The 17,773-nt window shown below is 37.8% G+C and overlaps 2 protein-coding genes across 2 annotated transcripts in view; both read left to right on the top strand.

Moving 5' to 3' along the window:
- mosmoa (modulator of smoothened a) overlaps nucleotides 1–2,104 on the top strand; it is a 38,698-nt gene extending 36,594 nt beyond the window's left edge. The window contains exon 3 of the mRNA XM_079874517.1: nucleotides 455–2,104. Coding sequence (XP_079730643.1) covers nucleotides 455–639 — 185 coding nt within the window. The 3' untranslated portion in view covers nucleotides 640–2,104. The remainder of the gene's footprint in view (nucleotides 1–454) is intronic.
- A 3,156-nt stretch (nucleotides 2,105–5,260) lies between these two features.
- vwa3a (von Willebrand factor A domain containing 3A) overlaps nucleotides 5,261–17,773 on the top strand; it is a 52,044-nt gene continuing 39,531 nt past the window's right edge. The window contains exons 1-12 of the mRNA XM_079874330.1: nucleotides 5,261–5,513; nucleotides 6,214–6,282; nucleotides 6,374–6,446; nucleotides 6,528–6,622; nucleotides 8,602–8,682; nucleotides 10,417–10,471; nucleotides 10,564–10,665; nucleotides 10,769–10,875; nucleotides 13,957–14,082; nucleotides 15,788–15,887; nucleotides 15,963–16,025; nucleotides 17,248–17,379. Coding sequence (XP_079730456.1) covers nucleotides 6,251–6,282; nucleotides 6,374–6,446; nucleotides 6,528–6,622; nucleotides 8,602–8,682; nucleotides 10,417–10,471; nucleotides 10,564–10,665; nucleotides 10,769–10,875; nucleotides 13,957–14,082; nucleotides 15,788–15,887; nucleotides 15,963–16,025; nucleotides 17,248–17,379 — 966 coding nt within the window. The 5' untranslated portion in view covers nucleotides 5,261–5,513; nucleotides 6,214–6,250. The remainder of the gene's footprint in view (nucleotides 5,514–6,213; nucleotides 6,283–6,373; nucleotides 6,447–6,527; nucleotides 6,623–8,601; nucleotides 8,683–10,416; nucleotides 10,472–10,563; nucleotides 10,666–10,768; nucleotides 10,876–13,956; nucleotides 14,083–15,787; nucleotides 15,888–15,962; nucleotides 16,026–17,247; nucleotides 17,380–17,773) is intronic.

Raw genomic sequence — 17,773 nt, 5'->3', positions numbered from 1 at the left:
TTACTCACCGATCAAATAAGACTTTGGCGGGCGCTAAAACAAGTTCAATGCAGGAAAATCCATGCGTGAATTTAACTGAGTAGTACATGACCATGCATTCGCACAAATGCGACCACATAAAATTTTAACTTGCACATTCTCAAAAAATGGTCGCATATCCATTTTGGTCGCAGTCTGGAACCCTGATACAGTGTGAATTAGCCGTATGGTATTGCTTTGGTGAATTACGCCCTGCTGGTCAAAAATTGGAAATATTGATGTAAACAGTTTTTACTAAATGTATAATTCCCTTATTCTATGGACAAAAAAAATCTTTTCCAGCAATTGTTGTCTTTTCCCAGTAATTGCTGCATTTTTTTTAACCATCCCACCCTTAATTTGTCCTAATTATTGTATTTGTGTAAATTCTTCTTATTGCCCTGATAATAACGCTTTCTTTCTTTCTCTTTTGCAGTGATCTTGTTTTGTATGGCCGCCCTCATATTCCCAATAGGATTCTACATCAATGAAGTAGGAGGACAACCGTACAAATTACCCAACAACACAGTGGTGGGCTCCTCTTACGTACTGTTCGTCCTCTCCATCTTCTTCACAATAGTGGGGCTCCTGTTTGCGGGAAAAGTCTGTCTTCCTGGCTGAGGGGGACGGTCCCAGCTGGGACAAGCTGGGGTGTTCAATGTGAAACGGAAAGAACCGGCACTCACCGAGAAGGGGCGACGACAGGGGATGGTGTTATATGGTATAATAACTCATTAAACTGCAAAACTAATAAGACGATTGCTGCACACACTACATGCGAGTGCGTCCGACCACATGCTCCCCTTCGCCCCAACCTGTGCTTAGTTAAACCTGTGCTGTCTTTATGTTGCACCTTTGAGTTTCGACCCAAAGGATCTGGGCGTTGAAGTACACAGGCCCGTCTGGAAAGGACTGAGTGCATCCACAGCGGCTGCTTCCAGTACTACTTTACTTTGGAGTATAGTTCCGTTATCTTTGGTTCGTTTAGGTTTGGCAGAGCTTCACGCACATGTATGCGCTGCGCCTTTGTGCGGAAAAGTGACATATAATGGTGGAGAATGCGGGCACAGACACATTGGGCCGGAGGCTCAGTCCCTTGGGAGGGGTCACAATGGGACTCCCCGCATTCTCTCTAAGAGCTCTCCAGGACGCTGCACTGTTACAAAAGAGGGAAACTGGTAAAAGGGAACAGTATTAAGAACATTTTCGACACGAGGCAAGCGCTCCGGGACTGCCGGTCAGGACCCTGCAAGGCTGTGCCTCGCTGTTTAAACCACGCTCCGATATTTCTCTGAATCTGACGTCATACCAAAAGAAACTCCCGCCTGTCCTCGCTCGACTTACGGGCCGAGTTCTGTAGAGTCACAGGCGGATTGTGTTTGTGTTTGTTCATCTCTTCTTCGTTTTGGTCTCTGGATTTGCAGAGCCCTTTACTTGTTTGGTTTGATTTGCTAATGTGCCATAAACCTGTTTTTGTTGTATGAATGAGGGCATGGGTTCAGTTTCAGAGGAGCACTGTGCGGTATTAGCCATTTCAGTAGGTCAAGCACTACACAAACGAACTCCTTACCTCATTTAGCGATTTTAAGTTTAATTTGTCCCCTCACCAAGACAAAATGTGTGCCCTGTAAGTTATGTTCTGCCTTGATCACGGACGCTTCATTAAAATGCTGCGATTTATTTATCTGACACTGAATAAAAGGAGCTCGAGAATGTGTGCTTGTTACAGTATCAACCCTGTTATTGTTTTGATTTTGAAGCGCTCCCCGTTTGTCGGAAAGCAAATGTACCGTGTAAAAGTGTCTTTACAGTGGAACGAAATCACAACTGTGTTTTATTTATGATGGATGTGTGATATGAAGGTTACATTTTGCCCACAAGTTGTTGTTTTTTTGTTTGTTTTTTTAATGAAATCTCCTTTTAAAGGGATACTCCACTTTTTTTGGAAATAGGCTCATTTTACAACTCCCCCAGAGTTAAACAGTTGAGTCTTAGCGTTTTCGAATCCATTCAGCCGAACTCTGGGTCTGGCGGTACCACTTTTAGCATAGCTTAGCATAGATCATTGAATCGGACAGGACCATTAGCATCTCTCTCAAAAAAAATGACCAGAGTTTCGATATTTTTCCTATTTAAAACTTGACTCATCTGTAGTTACATTGTGTACTAAGACCAACGGAAAATGTAAAGTTGCGATTTTCTAGGCTGATATGGCTAGGAACTATACTCTCATTCCTGCGTAATAATCAAGAAACTTTCGCCTGAAAATATTTTCAGGCGCTGCGTCATATCATTACGCCTGCTGGACTCATGGTACGGCAGCAAAGTTTCTTGATTATTACGCAGGAATGAGAGTATAGTTCCTAGCCATATCAGCCTAGAAAATCACAACTTTACATTTTCCGTCGGTCTTAGTACACGATGTAACTACAGAAGAGTCGAGTTTTAAATAGGAAAAATATCGAAACTCTTTGTTCATTTTTTTAAGAGAGATGCTAATGGTCTTTTCCGATTCAATGATCTATGCTAAGCTATGCTAAAAGTGGTACCGCCAGACCCGGAGATCGGCTGAATGGATTCAAAAACGGTAAAACTCAACTGTTTAACTCTGGGGGAGTTGTAAAATGAGCCTATTTCCAAAAAAAGTGGAGTATCCCTTTAAGTGTGTGTTTCGGTTTTATTTGAATGTGCTTTTCTGTTCAATCCATTTATTGGAAGGTCATATGCTCAGTCTCCTTTACACTCGTTACTAAATTAATTTCATTAATGCTTCGAAAGACTGCACTTTCCTTGGGAAACATTCATATTCATTATAGGGATGGCAAACAACAGATGAGATATATTTATTCCAACTTTAGACGATTCTCGTAAATATATGGGGCAAACTCTTGGATTGAAGAATTGATCAAAATGTTTATAAGAGAAACTCCCCCTCCTGCATTCAGGCAAGATGTGTACAATTGCTTTTGGCAAAAGGCGTATCGCACTGGGACCTAAATTAATGTGAACTGCGAGAACAACGGTGGACGGCATCACCTCCGCGCTAAAGACTGCTTCTGCTCTGGATATTTTTGGAAACCCATCATAAAATGGAAGAAAAAAAAAAGTATAGGGGTAATGAACATCAATGACATATAGGGTAATGAAAAGCTATTTATGAGTTCAAAAGGGAAGGAAACAAATGTACGAGTAACAGTATTATCTATCAAAGGATGTTAGCAGTCCTTGTGCACAGTTACTGTTAACAGGTTCATGTTACTGGCAAGACAACTGTTTCTCCGCTACTCTTTGTTTCAGTATCTCACTGTATACAATAAAAGGCATAAAAGAAGGTCGACTGCTTGAGTTCAACTGAGCTGTGCTTTATTGGGAATCCAGATGTAACTATTGCTCTACTTTCTGTCTCTATGGCGAAAAATCTGCAAACTTTGCATGCATGAAGAGTCTGTGGCTAATTGCGTTTAGTCATTTGTGCAAGCATGGGGTGTATGGTTGCCTAGCAACAAGCCATTAAATTTGCAATATTCAAAACATCCGCCCGCTACCCTTTTTGAGCTATTTTGAGCTATACTCCCTTTGCTCATGGACCCTGGTTGTTCAGTATGTCACATTTAAGTCAAACCTATTAAAAAAATCATATTCTTAGGAACTGCCATCACATGGATGAGATTGCCGATGTCATTTTTGAACTTTTGCAAGTTTGGGAAATTTAAATAGGTTTGTTCAATTCAAATGTGAGAATGCAACGTTAAAGGGCGCTCTGACAGGTCCTGGTCTAATTTAACACATGGGTCATCCATACTATATTATGTTATATCCCAGGGGTTTTAGTTTAAATTGATGTTAATAACTAAATATGAACACCCTAGCAACCTCATAGCAACACCTTATCAACCACCCACAGCATCCTAGTAACCAATGAGAGAAAAAAAAAAAAAGCTATAGACACAAAAACAAAAAACTAATACAAATGACAAAAAAAAAGATAAAAATGAAAACTAATTCAAGGTATTAATAAAAACTATAATAATTTATCAATGTCATTAAATTAAAACTGAATGATATTAATCATGATTCTTCTATTCACATCCCTATTATTTAACATGAAGAAATGAGCAAACTTTAATAGAATAAGCAAAAGTTAACACTCGCCAAGCACCAAATTTGAGTAAAAATCTGCATTTATATGAACCGCTGTCATTCGCCAGTTGGCCAGTAGTATGTTTATGAGTTCTACAAATGCGATGTTGTTAGAACATGAATGTGAACAAACTTGAATGAGCTCTCATGCTGTCTTGCACCTGTAAAATGCCTGTATTGGTGAGCGTCCTCGTTTCTGAAGTGAACATAAGCAGATGAGAGAGAAAACACGTGTATCAGTATATTGGAACTGTGCATTATTAGCTCTTAAAGCGACAGCAGCCTAATATAAACCTTGTCATTTATGTTAATCAAACAACGAAAGGCAAAGAGAAATTCACTCGCTGCTCTTGACAGAATAACTTTCATAACTTTAATAAGGATTAATCTGTTTAATTTATACAGTGAATGAAGACTATGCAGTGTTATTTTCCATTTGATTGCTTTATTCAATGTCTGTACCTAAAATTTTTGAATTTTCACTGGTATCTAATATTTTGGTGTCATAACTGGCTGTTTTTACAACAACAAAAGGTACGTCGCAGGTAATATTTTTTTTTATTATTATTAATTTTTATGGCCAGTACATTTTCTTAAATCACTGGCCATTACCATGTGTGGCAAAAAGTTGGCCCTGCATACACGTTTGTGAAAATTGTGCTTATAGTGTCCACGAATATGTATTTGTCTGACAGCAGATAGTCATATTTCACATACATGGGTTGTTGAGTTTTATGCAGTTGCTGATGGGAAGTCCGAATCTTTTTCGCAATCTGGTTCTTTCGGACAGTTCGTTTCAATTAACCGGTTAAAAAAAAAACGATTAACAATTTCTTTGTGTACTTAATCACACAATGTTGTCACATATACGCAATTATATTATTAAAGCACCCAATAATGACGTGAAACGCGGATGTTATTACATTATTATTACATAAGCATACTGTCAACATGGTGAACTGGATCTGTAAGTTTAATCAAAAGAACCGGTTCAAAAGAACGACTCGTCCGCGAACTGAACATCAGTCTGACTCTGGGTCACTATAGCTCCAGGGAAAAGTGCCATCCGTTTAGATGTCTAACGTTACATCAGTACTTCTCGTGTTTTGTCTCAGCAATAATAACAGTAATGCTTGAATTAATAACAAACTGTAGCACTGATCATGAATATGTCAACATGAGCTCGTGAGGCGCACTCGTGCTGAATGGCTCAGTGTGTTGCTATGGAGACGCCTAACACAGCAGCTGTCAGTCACTGATGAGTGTGAGCCGCACACGGATGTTTACTGGTTTCTGCGCGAGGATCATAGATACTGTACGCGCGCGAGCTTCAGAACCAACACCGTCACGTGAAGGTAAACATTATTGATAAGCTCGCGACACCTCACCATGATTTTTCCTGCAGAATACTATAGTTACTGCATACTTGGGTCGTTGCTACGGTAAAATCACAAGAAAGGAGTGTATAATCTCCTTTCGGAAACTTTCTTTAACATAGGCCTATTAAAATAGGCACGAGATGGAGATAGCTTCTTGATAAAACTGTTACTAATACTAATAACAACAATAGTAATATCGGTTAACCTAATGCTTATAGCCAGTACTCAAGGCACTTTAAAAAATAAAAATATACAAATATTGTTCAAATCGTTTGGGTCCTGTTTTTTGTTTTGTTTTTGGTGTGTTAGGGCTGCATTTATTTGATCAAAACTACAGTAAAATTGTGAATTATTAAAATTCAAAATAACTGTTTTCTATATGATTTATTCCTGTGATCAAAAGATCATGATCCCTCAGAAATCACTCTAATGATGATTTGCTGCTGAAAAAAACATTACTCATTCTTTTTTTAAAAATTTTTCTTAATTTTTTTTTTGCAGGATTCTTCAATGACTAGAACGTACCGGTAAAAAACAAACAAAAAAAAAAAAAAACAGCATTTATTTGAAATAGAAGTATTTTGTAACATTAGACACAAGTGAACTAAGCAGTTGTAGAGATCAGTCCTCAGAGAGTTACTTCACCGCATTATTACACACTGCTATTACTCCACAGAGAACCTGTGGCATCGGGAAGCTCCTCTCATCTCCGTATGGAGCAGAAGAAGACGGGACCCCTCGAGTGGTGAACTTACACAACAGATCCGGTTTCTATGTTCATCTGTGCTGGATATGCAGATTATAAAGAGACATTTCCCCCTGTCTATGGTCTTTAGGGCAGAGAGCAGTGAGTCTCACATGGAAACGAGTGATCGGTCCACCATCTTCAGACAAACCCAGACTTCAGATGTACTGGTGCCTTCATTACCTATAATCACGCAGTTATTATAAGCATCATTGCTGTATGAAGTGATGAAGCTGTTGTTGCAGGATCGCAGTGAAGTGTACGAGAGCTCAGAGCGATGGCTGGAGAACTGTGGACTGACCCTCTCTCGCCCCCTCTCTCTCTGCAACACTCGTCCTGTGTGAGTTTACTGCTGACTCTTACACACCCTGTGTCCGTCTATACACTGATGCAGCCCAACCTGCAACACTCCTATTATAACTGAGCTAAGATACAGTCAAACCAAAGATTATTCGGACACTTTGACCTGATCATGTTTTGCTGAAGTGTTTTTTCTTTAATTGCTAATTCTCTTTTTACACACAGACTGAACACAATGAAGCATTGCTTGGTCACTGGTTGATCTAAACTGGTATTATCTAATTGTGTAGTTTAATTTAACAGCTGACAGATATTCAACATAATTCATCTGTGAGACAGTCTAACAGAAGGACAGAAACATCAACTGATCTGATAACTCTGAGTTATTGTCATATTTTATTAACACTTATAGTGAATAAACTGTGATAATGTGAGAAATGTCGAAGCTGTCTGAATAGATGTTGGTTTAACTGTAAGTGTAAACAGGCCCGATTGTGAACAGATCACAGATTTATTTATTTTTTGGCACCGGTTCTGCCATCAAAAACGAATTCCCCACACAATATCGGTTCAGCAATCGTCTCGGTTCGGGTTTTAGAAACCAGGTGGTGGAATTATAATCACCTGCTGTTCTCAGAACAAGGAAACATGAGTTATAAATGATGCTTATTCTTGTGGAAATATAAGCCATGCTTTCAGATCTGATACACATCACTAATACAGATAACAAACCATTATTTGACAGAGTTTAAAGTAGTAATGTGTGGCCTCTTTTTTACAGCGAGAAAAGCATAACCTTGTGAAAAAGAAGTGCGCTTCGTTGAACTGAATGTGCACTTGTAGTGCATTTAAAAACAGTATAAAAAAGTATATTTTACTTGCATATAATATAATATTCATGCAATTAAGTGTACTTAAAGAGAGTACACTTTTTATGATTTAACACTTTTAAGTACACTTTTTAAAAAAAATAAAATTTACCTGTACTGCTATTTGATGTTAAAGTCCCCATGAAATCAAAATTGAAGTTGCAATGGCTTTTAGTATGACTAGTTTAGCCTTTCTGTTATCTATAAGCTGGTGTCCTCCAAAACAATGACAGCATTCGCATTATGAAGATATAAGCGTTCGATTCTAACAGGCTCTCACTTCCGCCAATAATGATCTATGGTTTTGATGGCATCACTGCACTTCAGCTTCTCATCAGATTTTTCTGTCCAATCAAATGCTCTCTAGAATCTGAAGCTCCGCCCCCTAAATTATAAATAGATGCTGACTCTGCAGCTGAAATCGGTCACTTGTTCACACATTTACTATTTTCTAGATGGTGAATGGCACATAGTGCACTATAGGGAATGATTTAGAGTCAGACAATGTAAATATGTTTTTATTATTATTATTATTACCATATATTCTTGTCAGTAAACTTCAGCCACGTTCAGTTGTTGTTTCAGTTTCATTTTCACGAACGTTTCTCATTATTTATTTACCGTGTTTCTTGGTTACCAAGTATGTTTTCATTGGTTGTCATGGCTACTCATTGATTGCACACACCTGATCCTTGTTCACTCTGTATATATTGCACTCAGTTCAGTTTGCTCATTGTCTGGTGTTGATAACTGTGCTCTTGCACACTGTTCCGTTGACTGATTACTCTTTTGTTTTGTTTAATAAAGTTTATGCTGCTATTCGATCTGCTTGGCTTACCTTTGTCTTCTTCCTCGTCCTGAACGTGACAATTATGAAATTACATATAAATATGACCTTTGGTACTTAAGTCTTATTTAAGTGGGTCATTAATGCTCTAATGTTTTCATGTGTAAAAACTTGGGAGCCAAAAAAAAAAAATACAATGTAAAAATATTGTATGGGTCCAGCATTTTCTTTATTCAGATCATTTATTTTTTTTGATTTTGAGGTGAAATATGACTGAGATGTCTCTCTCTCTCTCTCTCTCTCTCTCTCTCTCTCTCTCTCTCTCTCTCTCTCTCTCTCTCTCTCTCTCTCTCTCTCTCTCAGATCTGAAAGAGGAGACGGGCTGAGCGAACAGATTCACATCAGCAGTGAGTCACTGGCTGACTCTGAGGAACAGCTTTACACGTGAGAATCATCTCCACTACTTGTTTACAGTCGCCATGATGATGCTTTATCATTCTCTGAATGCAGTACATGTGATTAATATGCTGTACAGCCCTATCAACATGTGGAATTAATTACATTATATGAGAAAATACATTACAGTATTTGATACAGATTAAATAATGTAACAATAGAACTCAGTATATTATTATTACGTTTTATTACATTTTATTACATAAATGTGCTAATCTTATAAAAATATATATTTTTCAAGGTTTGCGTTCTTGAGCCACCAGGCACTGTTGTTGTGCGAAGTTAGAACGGTGTTGTGTTAGCGGCCCTTAAAGGAGAACTCCGGTCAATTTTAACATTGAGCTCATTTTTTTGTACATTTGGAGTGCTGTCAATACAGAGAACAACGACAAAAATCGGTGTTGCCTACACCGAGTTATTCTATTTTTAAAATTTGCACCCTGTTGACTTCAATGGGGCAAGTACTAAACCTGCTTTTAGCCTCTTAACATCCTTGATGTGTCATTACAAGTGCACAGAAAATGTGAGTGATTCCTTCTGAGTGAACACGAGTGAGTCTGACTGCAGTAGATGTGAAAGAAATGTATAAAAATGATGTTATTTAAGCCAGCGCAAATACCTTTGTTTACATCCTGTTTTTCGGTTGAAGTCCAAAGTAGTCGATTGCAGAGTTCACACGCATAGGTTTAATACTTATGATCACGCGCGTGAACTCGGCAATCGACTACTTTGGACTTCAACCGAAAAACAGGATGTAAACAAAGGTATTTGCGCTGGCTTAAATAACATCATTTTTATACATTTCTTTCACATCTACTGCAGTCAGACTCACTCGTGTTCACTCAGAAGGAATCACTCACATTTTCTGTGCACTTGTAATGACACATCAAGGATGTTAAGAGGCTAAAAGCAGGTTTAGTACTTGCCCCATTGAAGTCAACAGGGTGCAAATTTTAAAAATAGAATAACTCGGTGTAGGCAACACCGATTTTTGTCGTTGTTCTCTGTATTGACAGCACTCCAAATGTACAAAAAAATGAGCTCAATGTTAAAATTGACCGGAGTTCAAGTTAATAACTAATGATCTTTACGACGGAAGTGAATCAATCAATCAAAACTAACTTTAGCTGGACAGTAACTTTATTCTAGAGCCAAAACAATCTCTGTTACTGTAATTTCCTATTATCACTGTAAAGCTGCTTTGAAACAAGCTAATGTATATTGTTAAAAGCGCTATATAAATATATATGAATGTTGTTTTTTAATATAATAAACTAAATTAGCCTGACAGCCCAAGTATTAATATGAACAGTGTCTATTTATACCAAGTGCAAATAGCCTGTCTTGTTGACAGAGGCTATTTACACTAACTCCGCCCACTTTTGTAACCAAAAATTACAAAAGACACCTGTCTGATAATTGGATCGGTGGTGGGAGGCATTAAAGGGATAGTTCACACAAAAATAAAAAATTCTGTTATCATTCACTCACCCTCAAGTTCTTCAAAACCTTTATGACTGTGTAAGGGCGGGCTTTAGGTACAGGGTCAAAATGTTCCAGTAAGGCAATACAATTGCCATAAGACAATACACTGAGGTGCAAATAGTATAAATAGCAACTACTATCTACACTTAGTGCAAAGAAAATTCTGCCTAATATGAATCTGATGGCTGATGGCTACGCTAGTGTTAAATTCAGATGTTTTGATCTGTTTTTTTGTAGTGCCATTGAGGTGTACCATGACCGAATTAAGTGGCTCAGTCAAGGAAACCGAAAGGTAACCTGGATCTCTGAGAAATCCTCACTCCATGAATCTGGTTCAAGCAGATGAACTTTGGTACCCAGTGTTGGTTTGGTTTGATCTGTCAGGTGTTTGGGGTGGTGAACGGATCCCGAGTCGGAGTGCTTGTCGACACATCTGATTTCAACGCCTCTACAGAGAGACTAGCAGATCTACAGCGAGAGCTCTTAGTAGGGTCCCAATACGCTTCATACTTTATTTTGCTAATTGAATCAATTACACGGCTCATTTTTGTGGTTTTTCTTCTTACTTGCTTATGTAACACCATCAAAGACTCTCATTGAGGAGCAACTTTGCTTCAAAAACCAACTGTATCTACTGTCCTACGGCTCGGAGGTCAGCAGCCTTTGGGACAAACCACTAGATATCAGCCCACTAAGGTGAGGGAGACTGTTTGTGTGAATATCATCTGTTTGTCTCATTTGCATAGTGTTATTTTCATGATTCATACGGACAGTGATCCTGTAAGTCCTTCGGGTTTTAGAAACGGCTCTGCCTGGCCATTATTTTAATTAGTTTCTGTTTAGAGTGACTCCTTGTTTTATTTTAGGTTGTCATGAGGGATGAGTGGGCACATGTGAGAACAGTTTGTACTTGTATTAGACGCCAAGAAATCACTAGAGAGGAGGGGATGGAAGGAACGGGGAGATGAGATAATGAGAGAAGAGGATAAAGGCCACGGTTCTGACACAAATTAAAACTGATTTTTGCCTCTCGTCATTCAAAATGAATCATTCTTCGAGACCTTTGTATTTGAAACATGGTGATGATAATGAAATGAGACACTCATAGGCAACAGCCATACTGAAACAGAACCTCATTTGGCTCATTGACACACACAGCAACTCAACACAAATAGGGAGACTGACCTTACAGTGTATTTAAATAGAGTTTACATTAGCGTGTGTTGCTAAGTCTGAGGTGTAATTGTAGATATCCACACGTCAACACATCCACTATCTTGGAACAGTCAATATTTTAGGCGCTGCTCATCATTCAGACTAACTTCACAGCATTTGTTTAGCCATAGTTGTAAGAAACACAGATGTCTAGGCTTTTCTGATGAGTTTTAACCAATAATCATTTTTATTTGCTGTATGCATCTAACTTTATTGATAAACCTAATCCTGTGAGAATCAGCTGCTAAAGACTCATGCAGATATCTATTCATAGGCTGCATATGAATAAGTTGCAGACGCACATTCATCTTGCTCTCGAGTGCTCACAGAACAACTTTGATTGTGTCTTTGTGTCTTTAGTAAGTCCTGACATTAGTTTTTAACGACAAAAGAGGGTTTGCGCTGACGCAAGATGTTAGTACATCTGGCCCTATGTTTCCACAAAGGATGAATGTGATGCTTCCTTAGAATATGACATCTAAAATAAGACATATTGTGCAGCATAATTAAGATACCTACCTTTTGAACAGCTTTCATGCGGGGAGTTCGTCCATGACGCCTGCGGAGGCAGCTCATTACACAGCAAATTCCCCAGTGTTAAATTAACACACCTCAGTGTTCGTATGTGTCCACACTACAGTGTTAAAAAAACACTGAAGCAGCGTTGAAGTTAATTAGAAAATTAAGTGATGGTTGAGCATTAGTGATAACAAGGATGTGATGGTGAGGAAATAATTGACATGTGACAACACTGGTAATACCGGTATCACTGTCGGATGGTGGGAGGAGTTTTTCCCTCTTTTGCACCTCACTTTTAAATCACTAATTTGAAAGCGAAAGTAAAATGCGCACGGCCGCACAGGCATTCACAACGGTGGACACGCACCGTCATGAGTGCTTGTGCGGCAGTGCGCATTTTACTTTCGCTTTCAAATTAGTGCTAATTCAGGACAAAACAATTTATTGAATGGTGAGTTCATTATTATTCTTATTGAAAAACATAACAACAAAACAGTACAATAAAAACTCGCTTAAATAGGCGCTTTTACATTTCGCTTTTGGAACCAAATCTTCCTTCATCGTCTTGTCAGTCAAGAGTGAAGTGAAATCTGAGAGACTCCTGCGACTCTTGTTCGGCTCACGCTGCATTGAGCAGACACGTTCAGTTTTTAACTGTAGTGTCTGTTCTTTAAATTAACTAAATTATTTTTATTACTATAAAAAATCAAAACAATGGTGAGGATTGGCAAATGATGTAACCGGTGTTGCGGCTGTACACGGGCATCACCGACTATTGCAGCAAGCATAATTAGTGATGAACACCTGTTGTTGACAAGCAGAATCACTGAAGGAAAGAGGAACAACAAGAACAGAAAAAAGAGATGAGACCAGAAGAAATACAACTGACTTCCAGCCATTACACATTATTACACTTATTAACATGTTTTACTTTATTTCTGCATTCATCTACAAAAGTTCTTATTGGAAATTAACTGAGGTTTAGATGTTGATGTGTTATTGAATGTTTCGTCTTAAGTCATCAATATGGTGACCAGTGTTTGATTTTGTTGGACTCTTGACTTTTTAAACTTTAGTTTTTATTTGGCTGTTGCAACTTTGTGTTTATACTGTAAAGCACATTTGTTATGGCAAAAGAAACTATGATCAGGTCCTGATGGTTATGTTTTGATAATGACATAGTCATAATGTAATGGCATTATTCACTAATGTCATTCAGAGTCTAAAGCTCGAGCTAATGAAAATAATAGGCCTATTCATTCACGCCACAAAGCAAGCTGGGATGAGTTTTGATTGGTGACTCTCAGCATGCATTGCAACATGAAGCGTTTTTTGTTTGATTTTCACCATTGTTGTGTTTTTTTATTTTATTTTTTAAACCCTTTAGATTAACAGCACTGTTGGATCACAAGCTGTAGCATCACAGGACTACTATAATGGCAAATTAATAAAACGTCACCTATATAATAAGTTATTAAATGTTGGATGAGGTTGAATCAGGTTACAACATGATGACTATAATATCATTAGTACATAGACAACATCACATGACCACATTTTCTCTTGAGTTTTGTTTGCCTCAACAATCTGCTTTATAAAGTTGCAACAGCCAGAAAAAAATAAATAATGTTAAAAGTAAAGGTTCTGAAAGAGCCCAACTAAAGCTCAACATCTAAACCTCTGACAACCTATCAATTTAATAATAAGGTTAATAATAAGTGCAATAATGTGTAATGGCTGGAAGTCAGTTGTAGTTGTTGTGTTTCTGCTCGTCTTTCGTTCAGTGATTCTGCTTGTTTACAGAAGGTGTTCGTCACTAATGCTCAATCATCACTTAATTAATTGCAATCGTCTCATTACCTTCAACACTGCTTCAGTGTTATTTTAACACTCTGAAGTGTGGACACATTTGAGCAGTGCTAATGTAACACTGGGTGTTTTGTGAATTCAGCTATATTATCACTTTTGTTTTGCTACACATAAAGAGTGTGAATGAAAGTCTGCAGCAGGAGGCACTTTTCTTAATGTCCCGTCCCATCTCAGGCTCAGGGAGTGTTATGCGTGGGTCATGCAGCTTCGAGCGGGTGGAGGCTGTGATCTCCTACAGGCGATACAGAAGGCACTGACCCACTCACAACTGGACACGCTGCTCATCATCCAGGCCGCTCGGTGAGAGTTTGTTTGCTATGATGAATCACTCTTTCTTAACTTGAGCCTGCAGTCATTTAATTTCCTTTCACCTTTAGACATATTTGCAGTCCATTGTCCTGAAATAGTTTGAGTTCTATAATTGGTCATATCTGAGGAGAAGGTTTTAAAATAGCAGTCAAGGCCTATTACCTCTCCCAGCAAAATAGAGTCAAACAGCAGGGCCATGGAAGTAAAACTCATTTTCACTTTCTCCATAGAGAAATAGATGTTAAGTGATAACATAAGCCTTTTTCCCACCGTTGGGCCATAACAAGTGGAAATATAACTGGAACTATTTCTTCCCAGCTAGCAGGGAACGTTCTCAGAACGTTGGCTAACATTCCCTACAAGTTTGGTAATGTTTTAAAGAAAACATTTGAATGTAATGTTCAAAGAATGTTTTGAGGATGTTTTCTCATTCCAAATAATGTTTCTATAAGGTTAAATATAAACTAAGATATAACGTTTTAACTGTAACATTTTGAGGATGTTTCTGAGAATGTTTTCCTACACAGCAAAAACTCCAGAGTTAAATTAACTCTCCTGGGAGTTTATTTGACTCCACACTCAAAGGGTTAAAGTGTTAAAATATGAGTGTTAAATGAACACTGAAGAGTGTTAAAATGAATGAGATAATTAAGTGATTAATTGTGTGATGATTGTCCATTATTGAAGACACCTGATGTTAACAAGCAGAATCACCAAAGGAGAAAATCTAATTTTAAGTTACCATTATGGTGATCAGTGTTTGCTTTAGTTGGGATCTTGACCCTTAAACTACTAACTTTAGATTTTGTCTGGCTGTTGTAACTAAGTTATACCTGACAGATGAACAAAGATAAAAGGTGATCAGGTGGTGTTGGTTATGTTTTGACCTGAAACACTAAACTCATTTACACTTAGTCATTTAGCAGATGCTTTTATCCAAAGCGATTTACAACAGAGGACTAAACTTTAGAGAGTGTTGATTGCAGCAGCCTGGTGGTTTTATAGCATACGATTTGTAGCATTTTCTATAGAATCCAAAATATTTCTTAAAAGTTCTGTTCAAAAGATTTTATTTAGACACACAGAGATCAAGATTCAGCCTGTGAATCTCAACAATGGTGACAATAATAAAGCATGTTGCAGTGCATTCTGGGTGCCACCAATCAAAACTCATTCATGGCTCCCATCATGCATTGCGGTATGAATAAATTATGATCTGAATTGTCTTAGTAATTTCCTTTTCCTAATTAAATATTTTGTTTGTCACCATTGATGAGATTCATACACTCATTCTTGATGTCTGTTTGTGCCTAAACATTTGTTTTATTCTTATCAAAACAACTTTTAAGAAATCCTTTAGAATAAATAGAAAATTCTGGATCTTATGTTGTAGATTCACTGTGATGTTGTAATCAACAATATAAATCTAAGTCAGAGATTAGGCTCTAAATGAGTTTTGTGATTCAGGTCAAATGATGATTATGTCAAAACATAATCAACAACGTCTGATCATCTTTTCTCTTTTATCATCTGATAGTTATAACTCAGATACAACAGCCCAACAACATTAAAAGTTAAACATGTAAGGGTCAAGAGCCCAACTAAAGCAAACACTGATCACCATTAAAATAGTGATTTTTCTCCTTCAGTGATTCTGTTATATAATTATTATTAAATGCATATATTTCATTTTCAGGCCTGATCAGACGGTGGACGTTATATGTGATTGTTTAGCTGTGAAGCGAACGCCCTGTGTTCATGCGGTCGCCTACAACAGTAGCAGTCCCGCCGCCATCGTGAGGATTGACTCGTCTGTATTTAATATGCACAGGGACATTCTCCACCTCACTGACTGATGTGTCCTGTCATAGGAGACTGTGAAGCGGATGGCAGACGTCTCTGGGGGGAGATATCACCTGTTTTCTGCTGCACTGGTAATCTGAAAATACATCGAAACGAACCTGAAAATATTCACAATTATCAACTGACATGAAAATATATAACTTAAACTGACATGAAATTGATATTACATACAGTGGCGCCAAAAAGTATTTGGACACTTAAACCTTTACACTCAAAAATTCATACTATTAGATAACAAAATATCATTAAATTACATTTATTTTGTCAAACACACTATTTAAGCAAAACTTTTTCACAAAATTATGTTTTTGTAGGTTTGAAATTATAGTAGATATAATTTTAAAAAATGAAGACAAGAAGTATTTGGAAACTTGTTATTGTCAAATGTTAGTGGTTCATGTTCATACTTAAAGGAATAGTTCACTCAAAATTGAAAACTTGTTTTACAATAAAATTTTATTCATCTTCGAAACACAAATGAAGATTTTTTTTTAGTGAAACCGGATTTCTGTCCCTCCATTGAAAGTCATTTCCACCAAAAACTTCACGCTTCATAAGAGAAAGCTCATACAACTTTCAAAGTTCTAGAACATTTTATTCTCAAGCGTCAAGCAAGTACGGTTGACCTGCCATTGACCATATTTAAAGTATGCTATGTATATACGTTGTTCAATTTATATATGAATAAAAGCCCAAATTAAACCTGTTCATCATAAAAAGTGTCTCTTCAGAAGATTAAACTGCTCCATTCATATGGATTACTTTTGCAATGTCTTAATGAACTCATCGAAGTTGGAAGCTGTTAATTGCATATACTTTCAATGGTTAAATCAATAGTGACGATTTAAGAATATTAAAAATGTCTTTATGTTCCAAAGATGAATGAAAGTCTTACAGGTTTGGAACAACATGCGGGTGAATCAATGATGACAGAATTCACATTTTTGGGTGAACTTTCCCTTTAATTTGAGACTCTACACCTGTGTGAACTTGAGAAGAACTGAGTCACACAGCCACTCAAAATCACCAAAACAGCAGCTGATTAAAAGTCACTGAGCAGAAATGATGAAGAAAGGTGAAATTAGTGAAGAGAAAAGCACCATTTCACCACAGATGATGATTGCTTTGATATTTCGTTCCAATGACCTTCAGACATGTTTGTGTGTCGTACGTGTTCAAATACTTTTTTGGTACCGCTTTATCTTATAAATGGTATAGGGATATGTGTGTGTGTGTGTGTGTGTGTGTGTGTGTGTGTGTGTGTGTGTGTGTGTGTGTGTGTGTGTCTCCCAGGGCGTGGTGGACAGCAGTACAGATGTAGATCTGCTGTGGGAGGAGATTAAAGCAGCTCGGGATGTTCTTACCCAAATTCAGGACATGCGTCAGGGTCGAGTCGGAGACAAAGCTGTCACTGTTGAGTCAGAGGTGAATTATAGTATATATTATTCTCTATATCAGCGTCACTGTTTCTGAGCTCCATTATAGTCTTGAGTTTTCATCCAGGAATGAACACGTCACAATATTCCTCATTTAAATCATTCATACGCAGATTAAAGGGGCGGGGCCTGGTTGAGTTAGTTAGTAGTGTTGAAACTAGCGGTTATGGTAAGAGGCGGGACATTTCCCAAACACACTCGAAGTGTTTGACCAATCACAACACACTGATCCAGCTGACCAATCAGAGCACAGTAGAAGGAGGGGCTTCATAGAGACAGGAACTAAACAGAGCGTTACTGACAGACTGGGAAGAGAGGTGCTGCAACAATGGAGAATATGAGGAAAACAATGTGTTTTGTGAACATTCAAGCATGAAAACCTG

The sequence above is a fragment of the Squalius cephalus genome (genome assembly GCF_949319135.1).
Source record: "Squalius cephalus genome assembly, chromosome: 1".
Classification (NCBI taxonomy): Eukaryota; Metazoa; Chordata; class Actinopteri; order Cypriniformes; family Leuciscidae; genus Squalius; species Squalius cephalus.
Note: the sequence above shows the minus strand (reverse complement) of the source record. Positions and strands in the feature narration are given on the sequence as shown.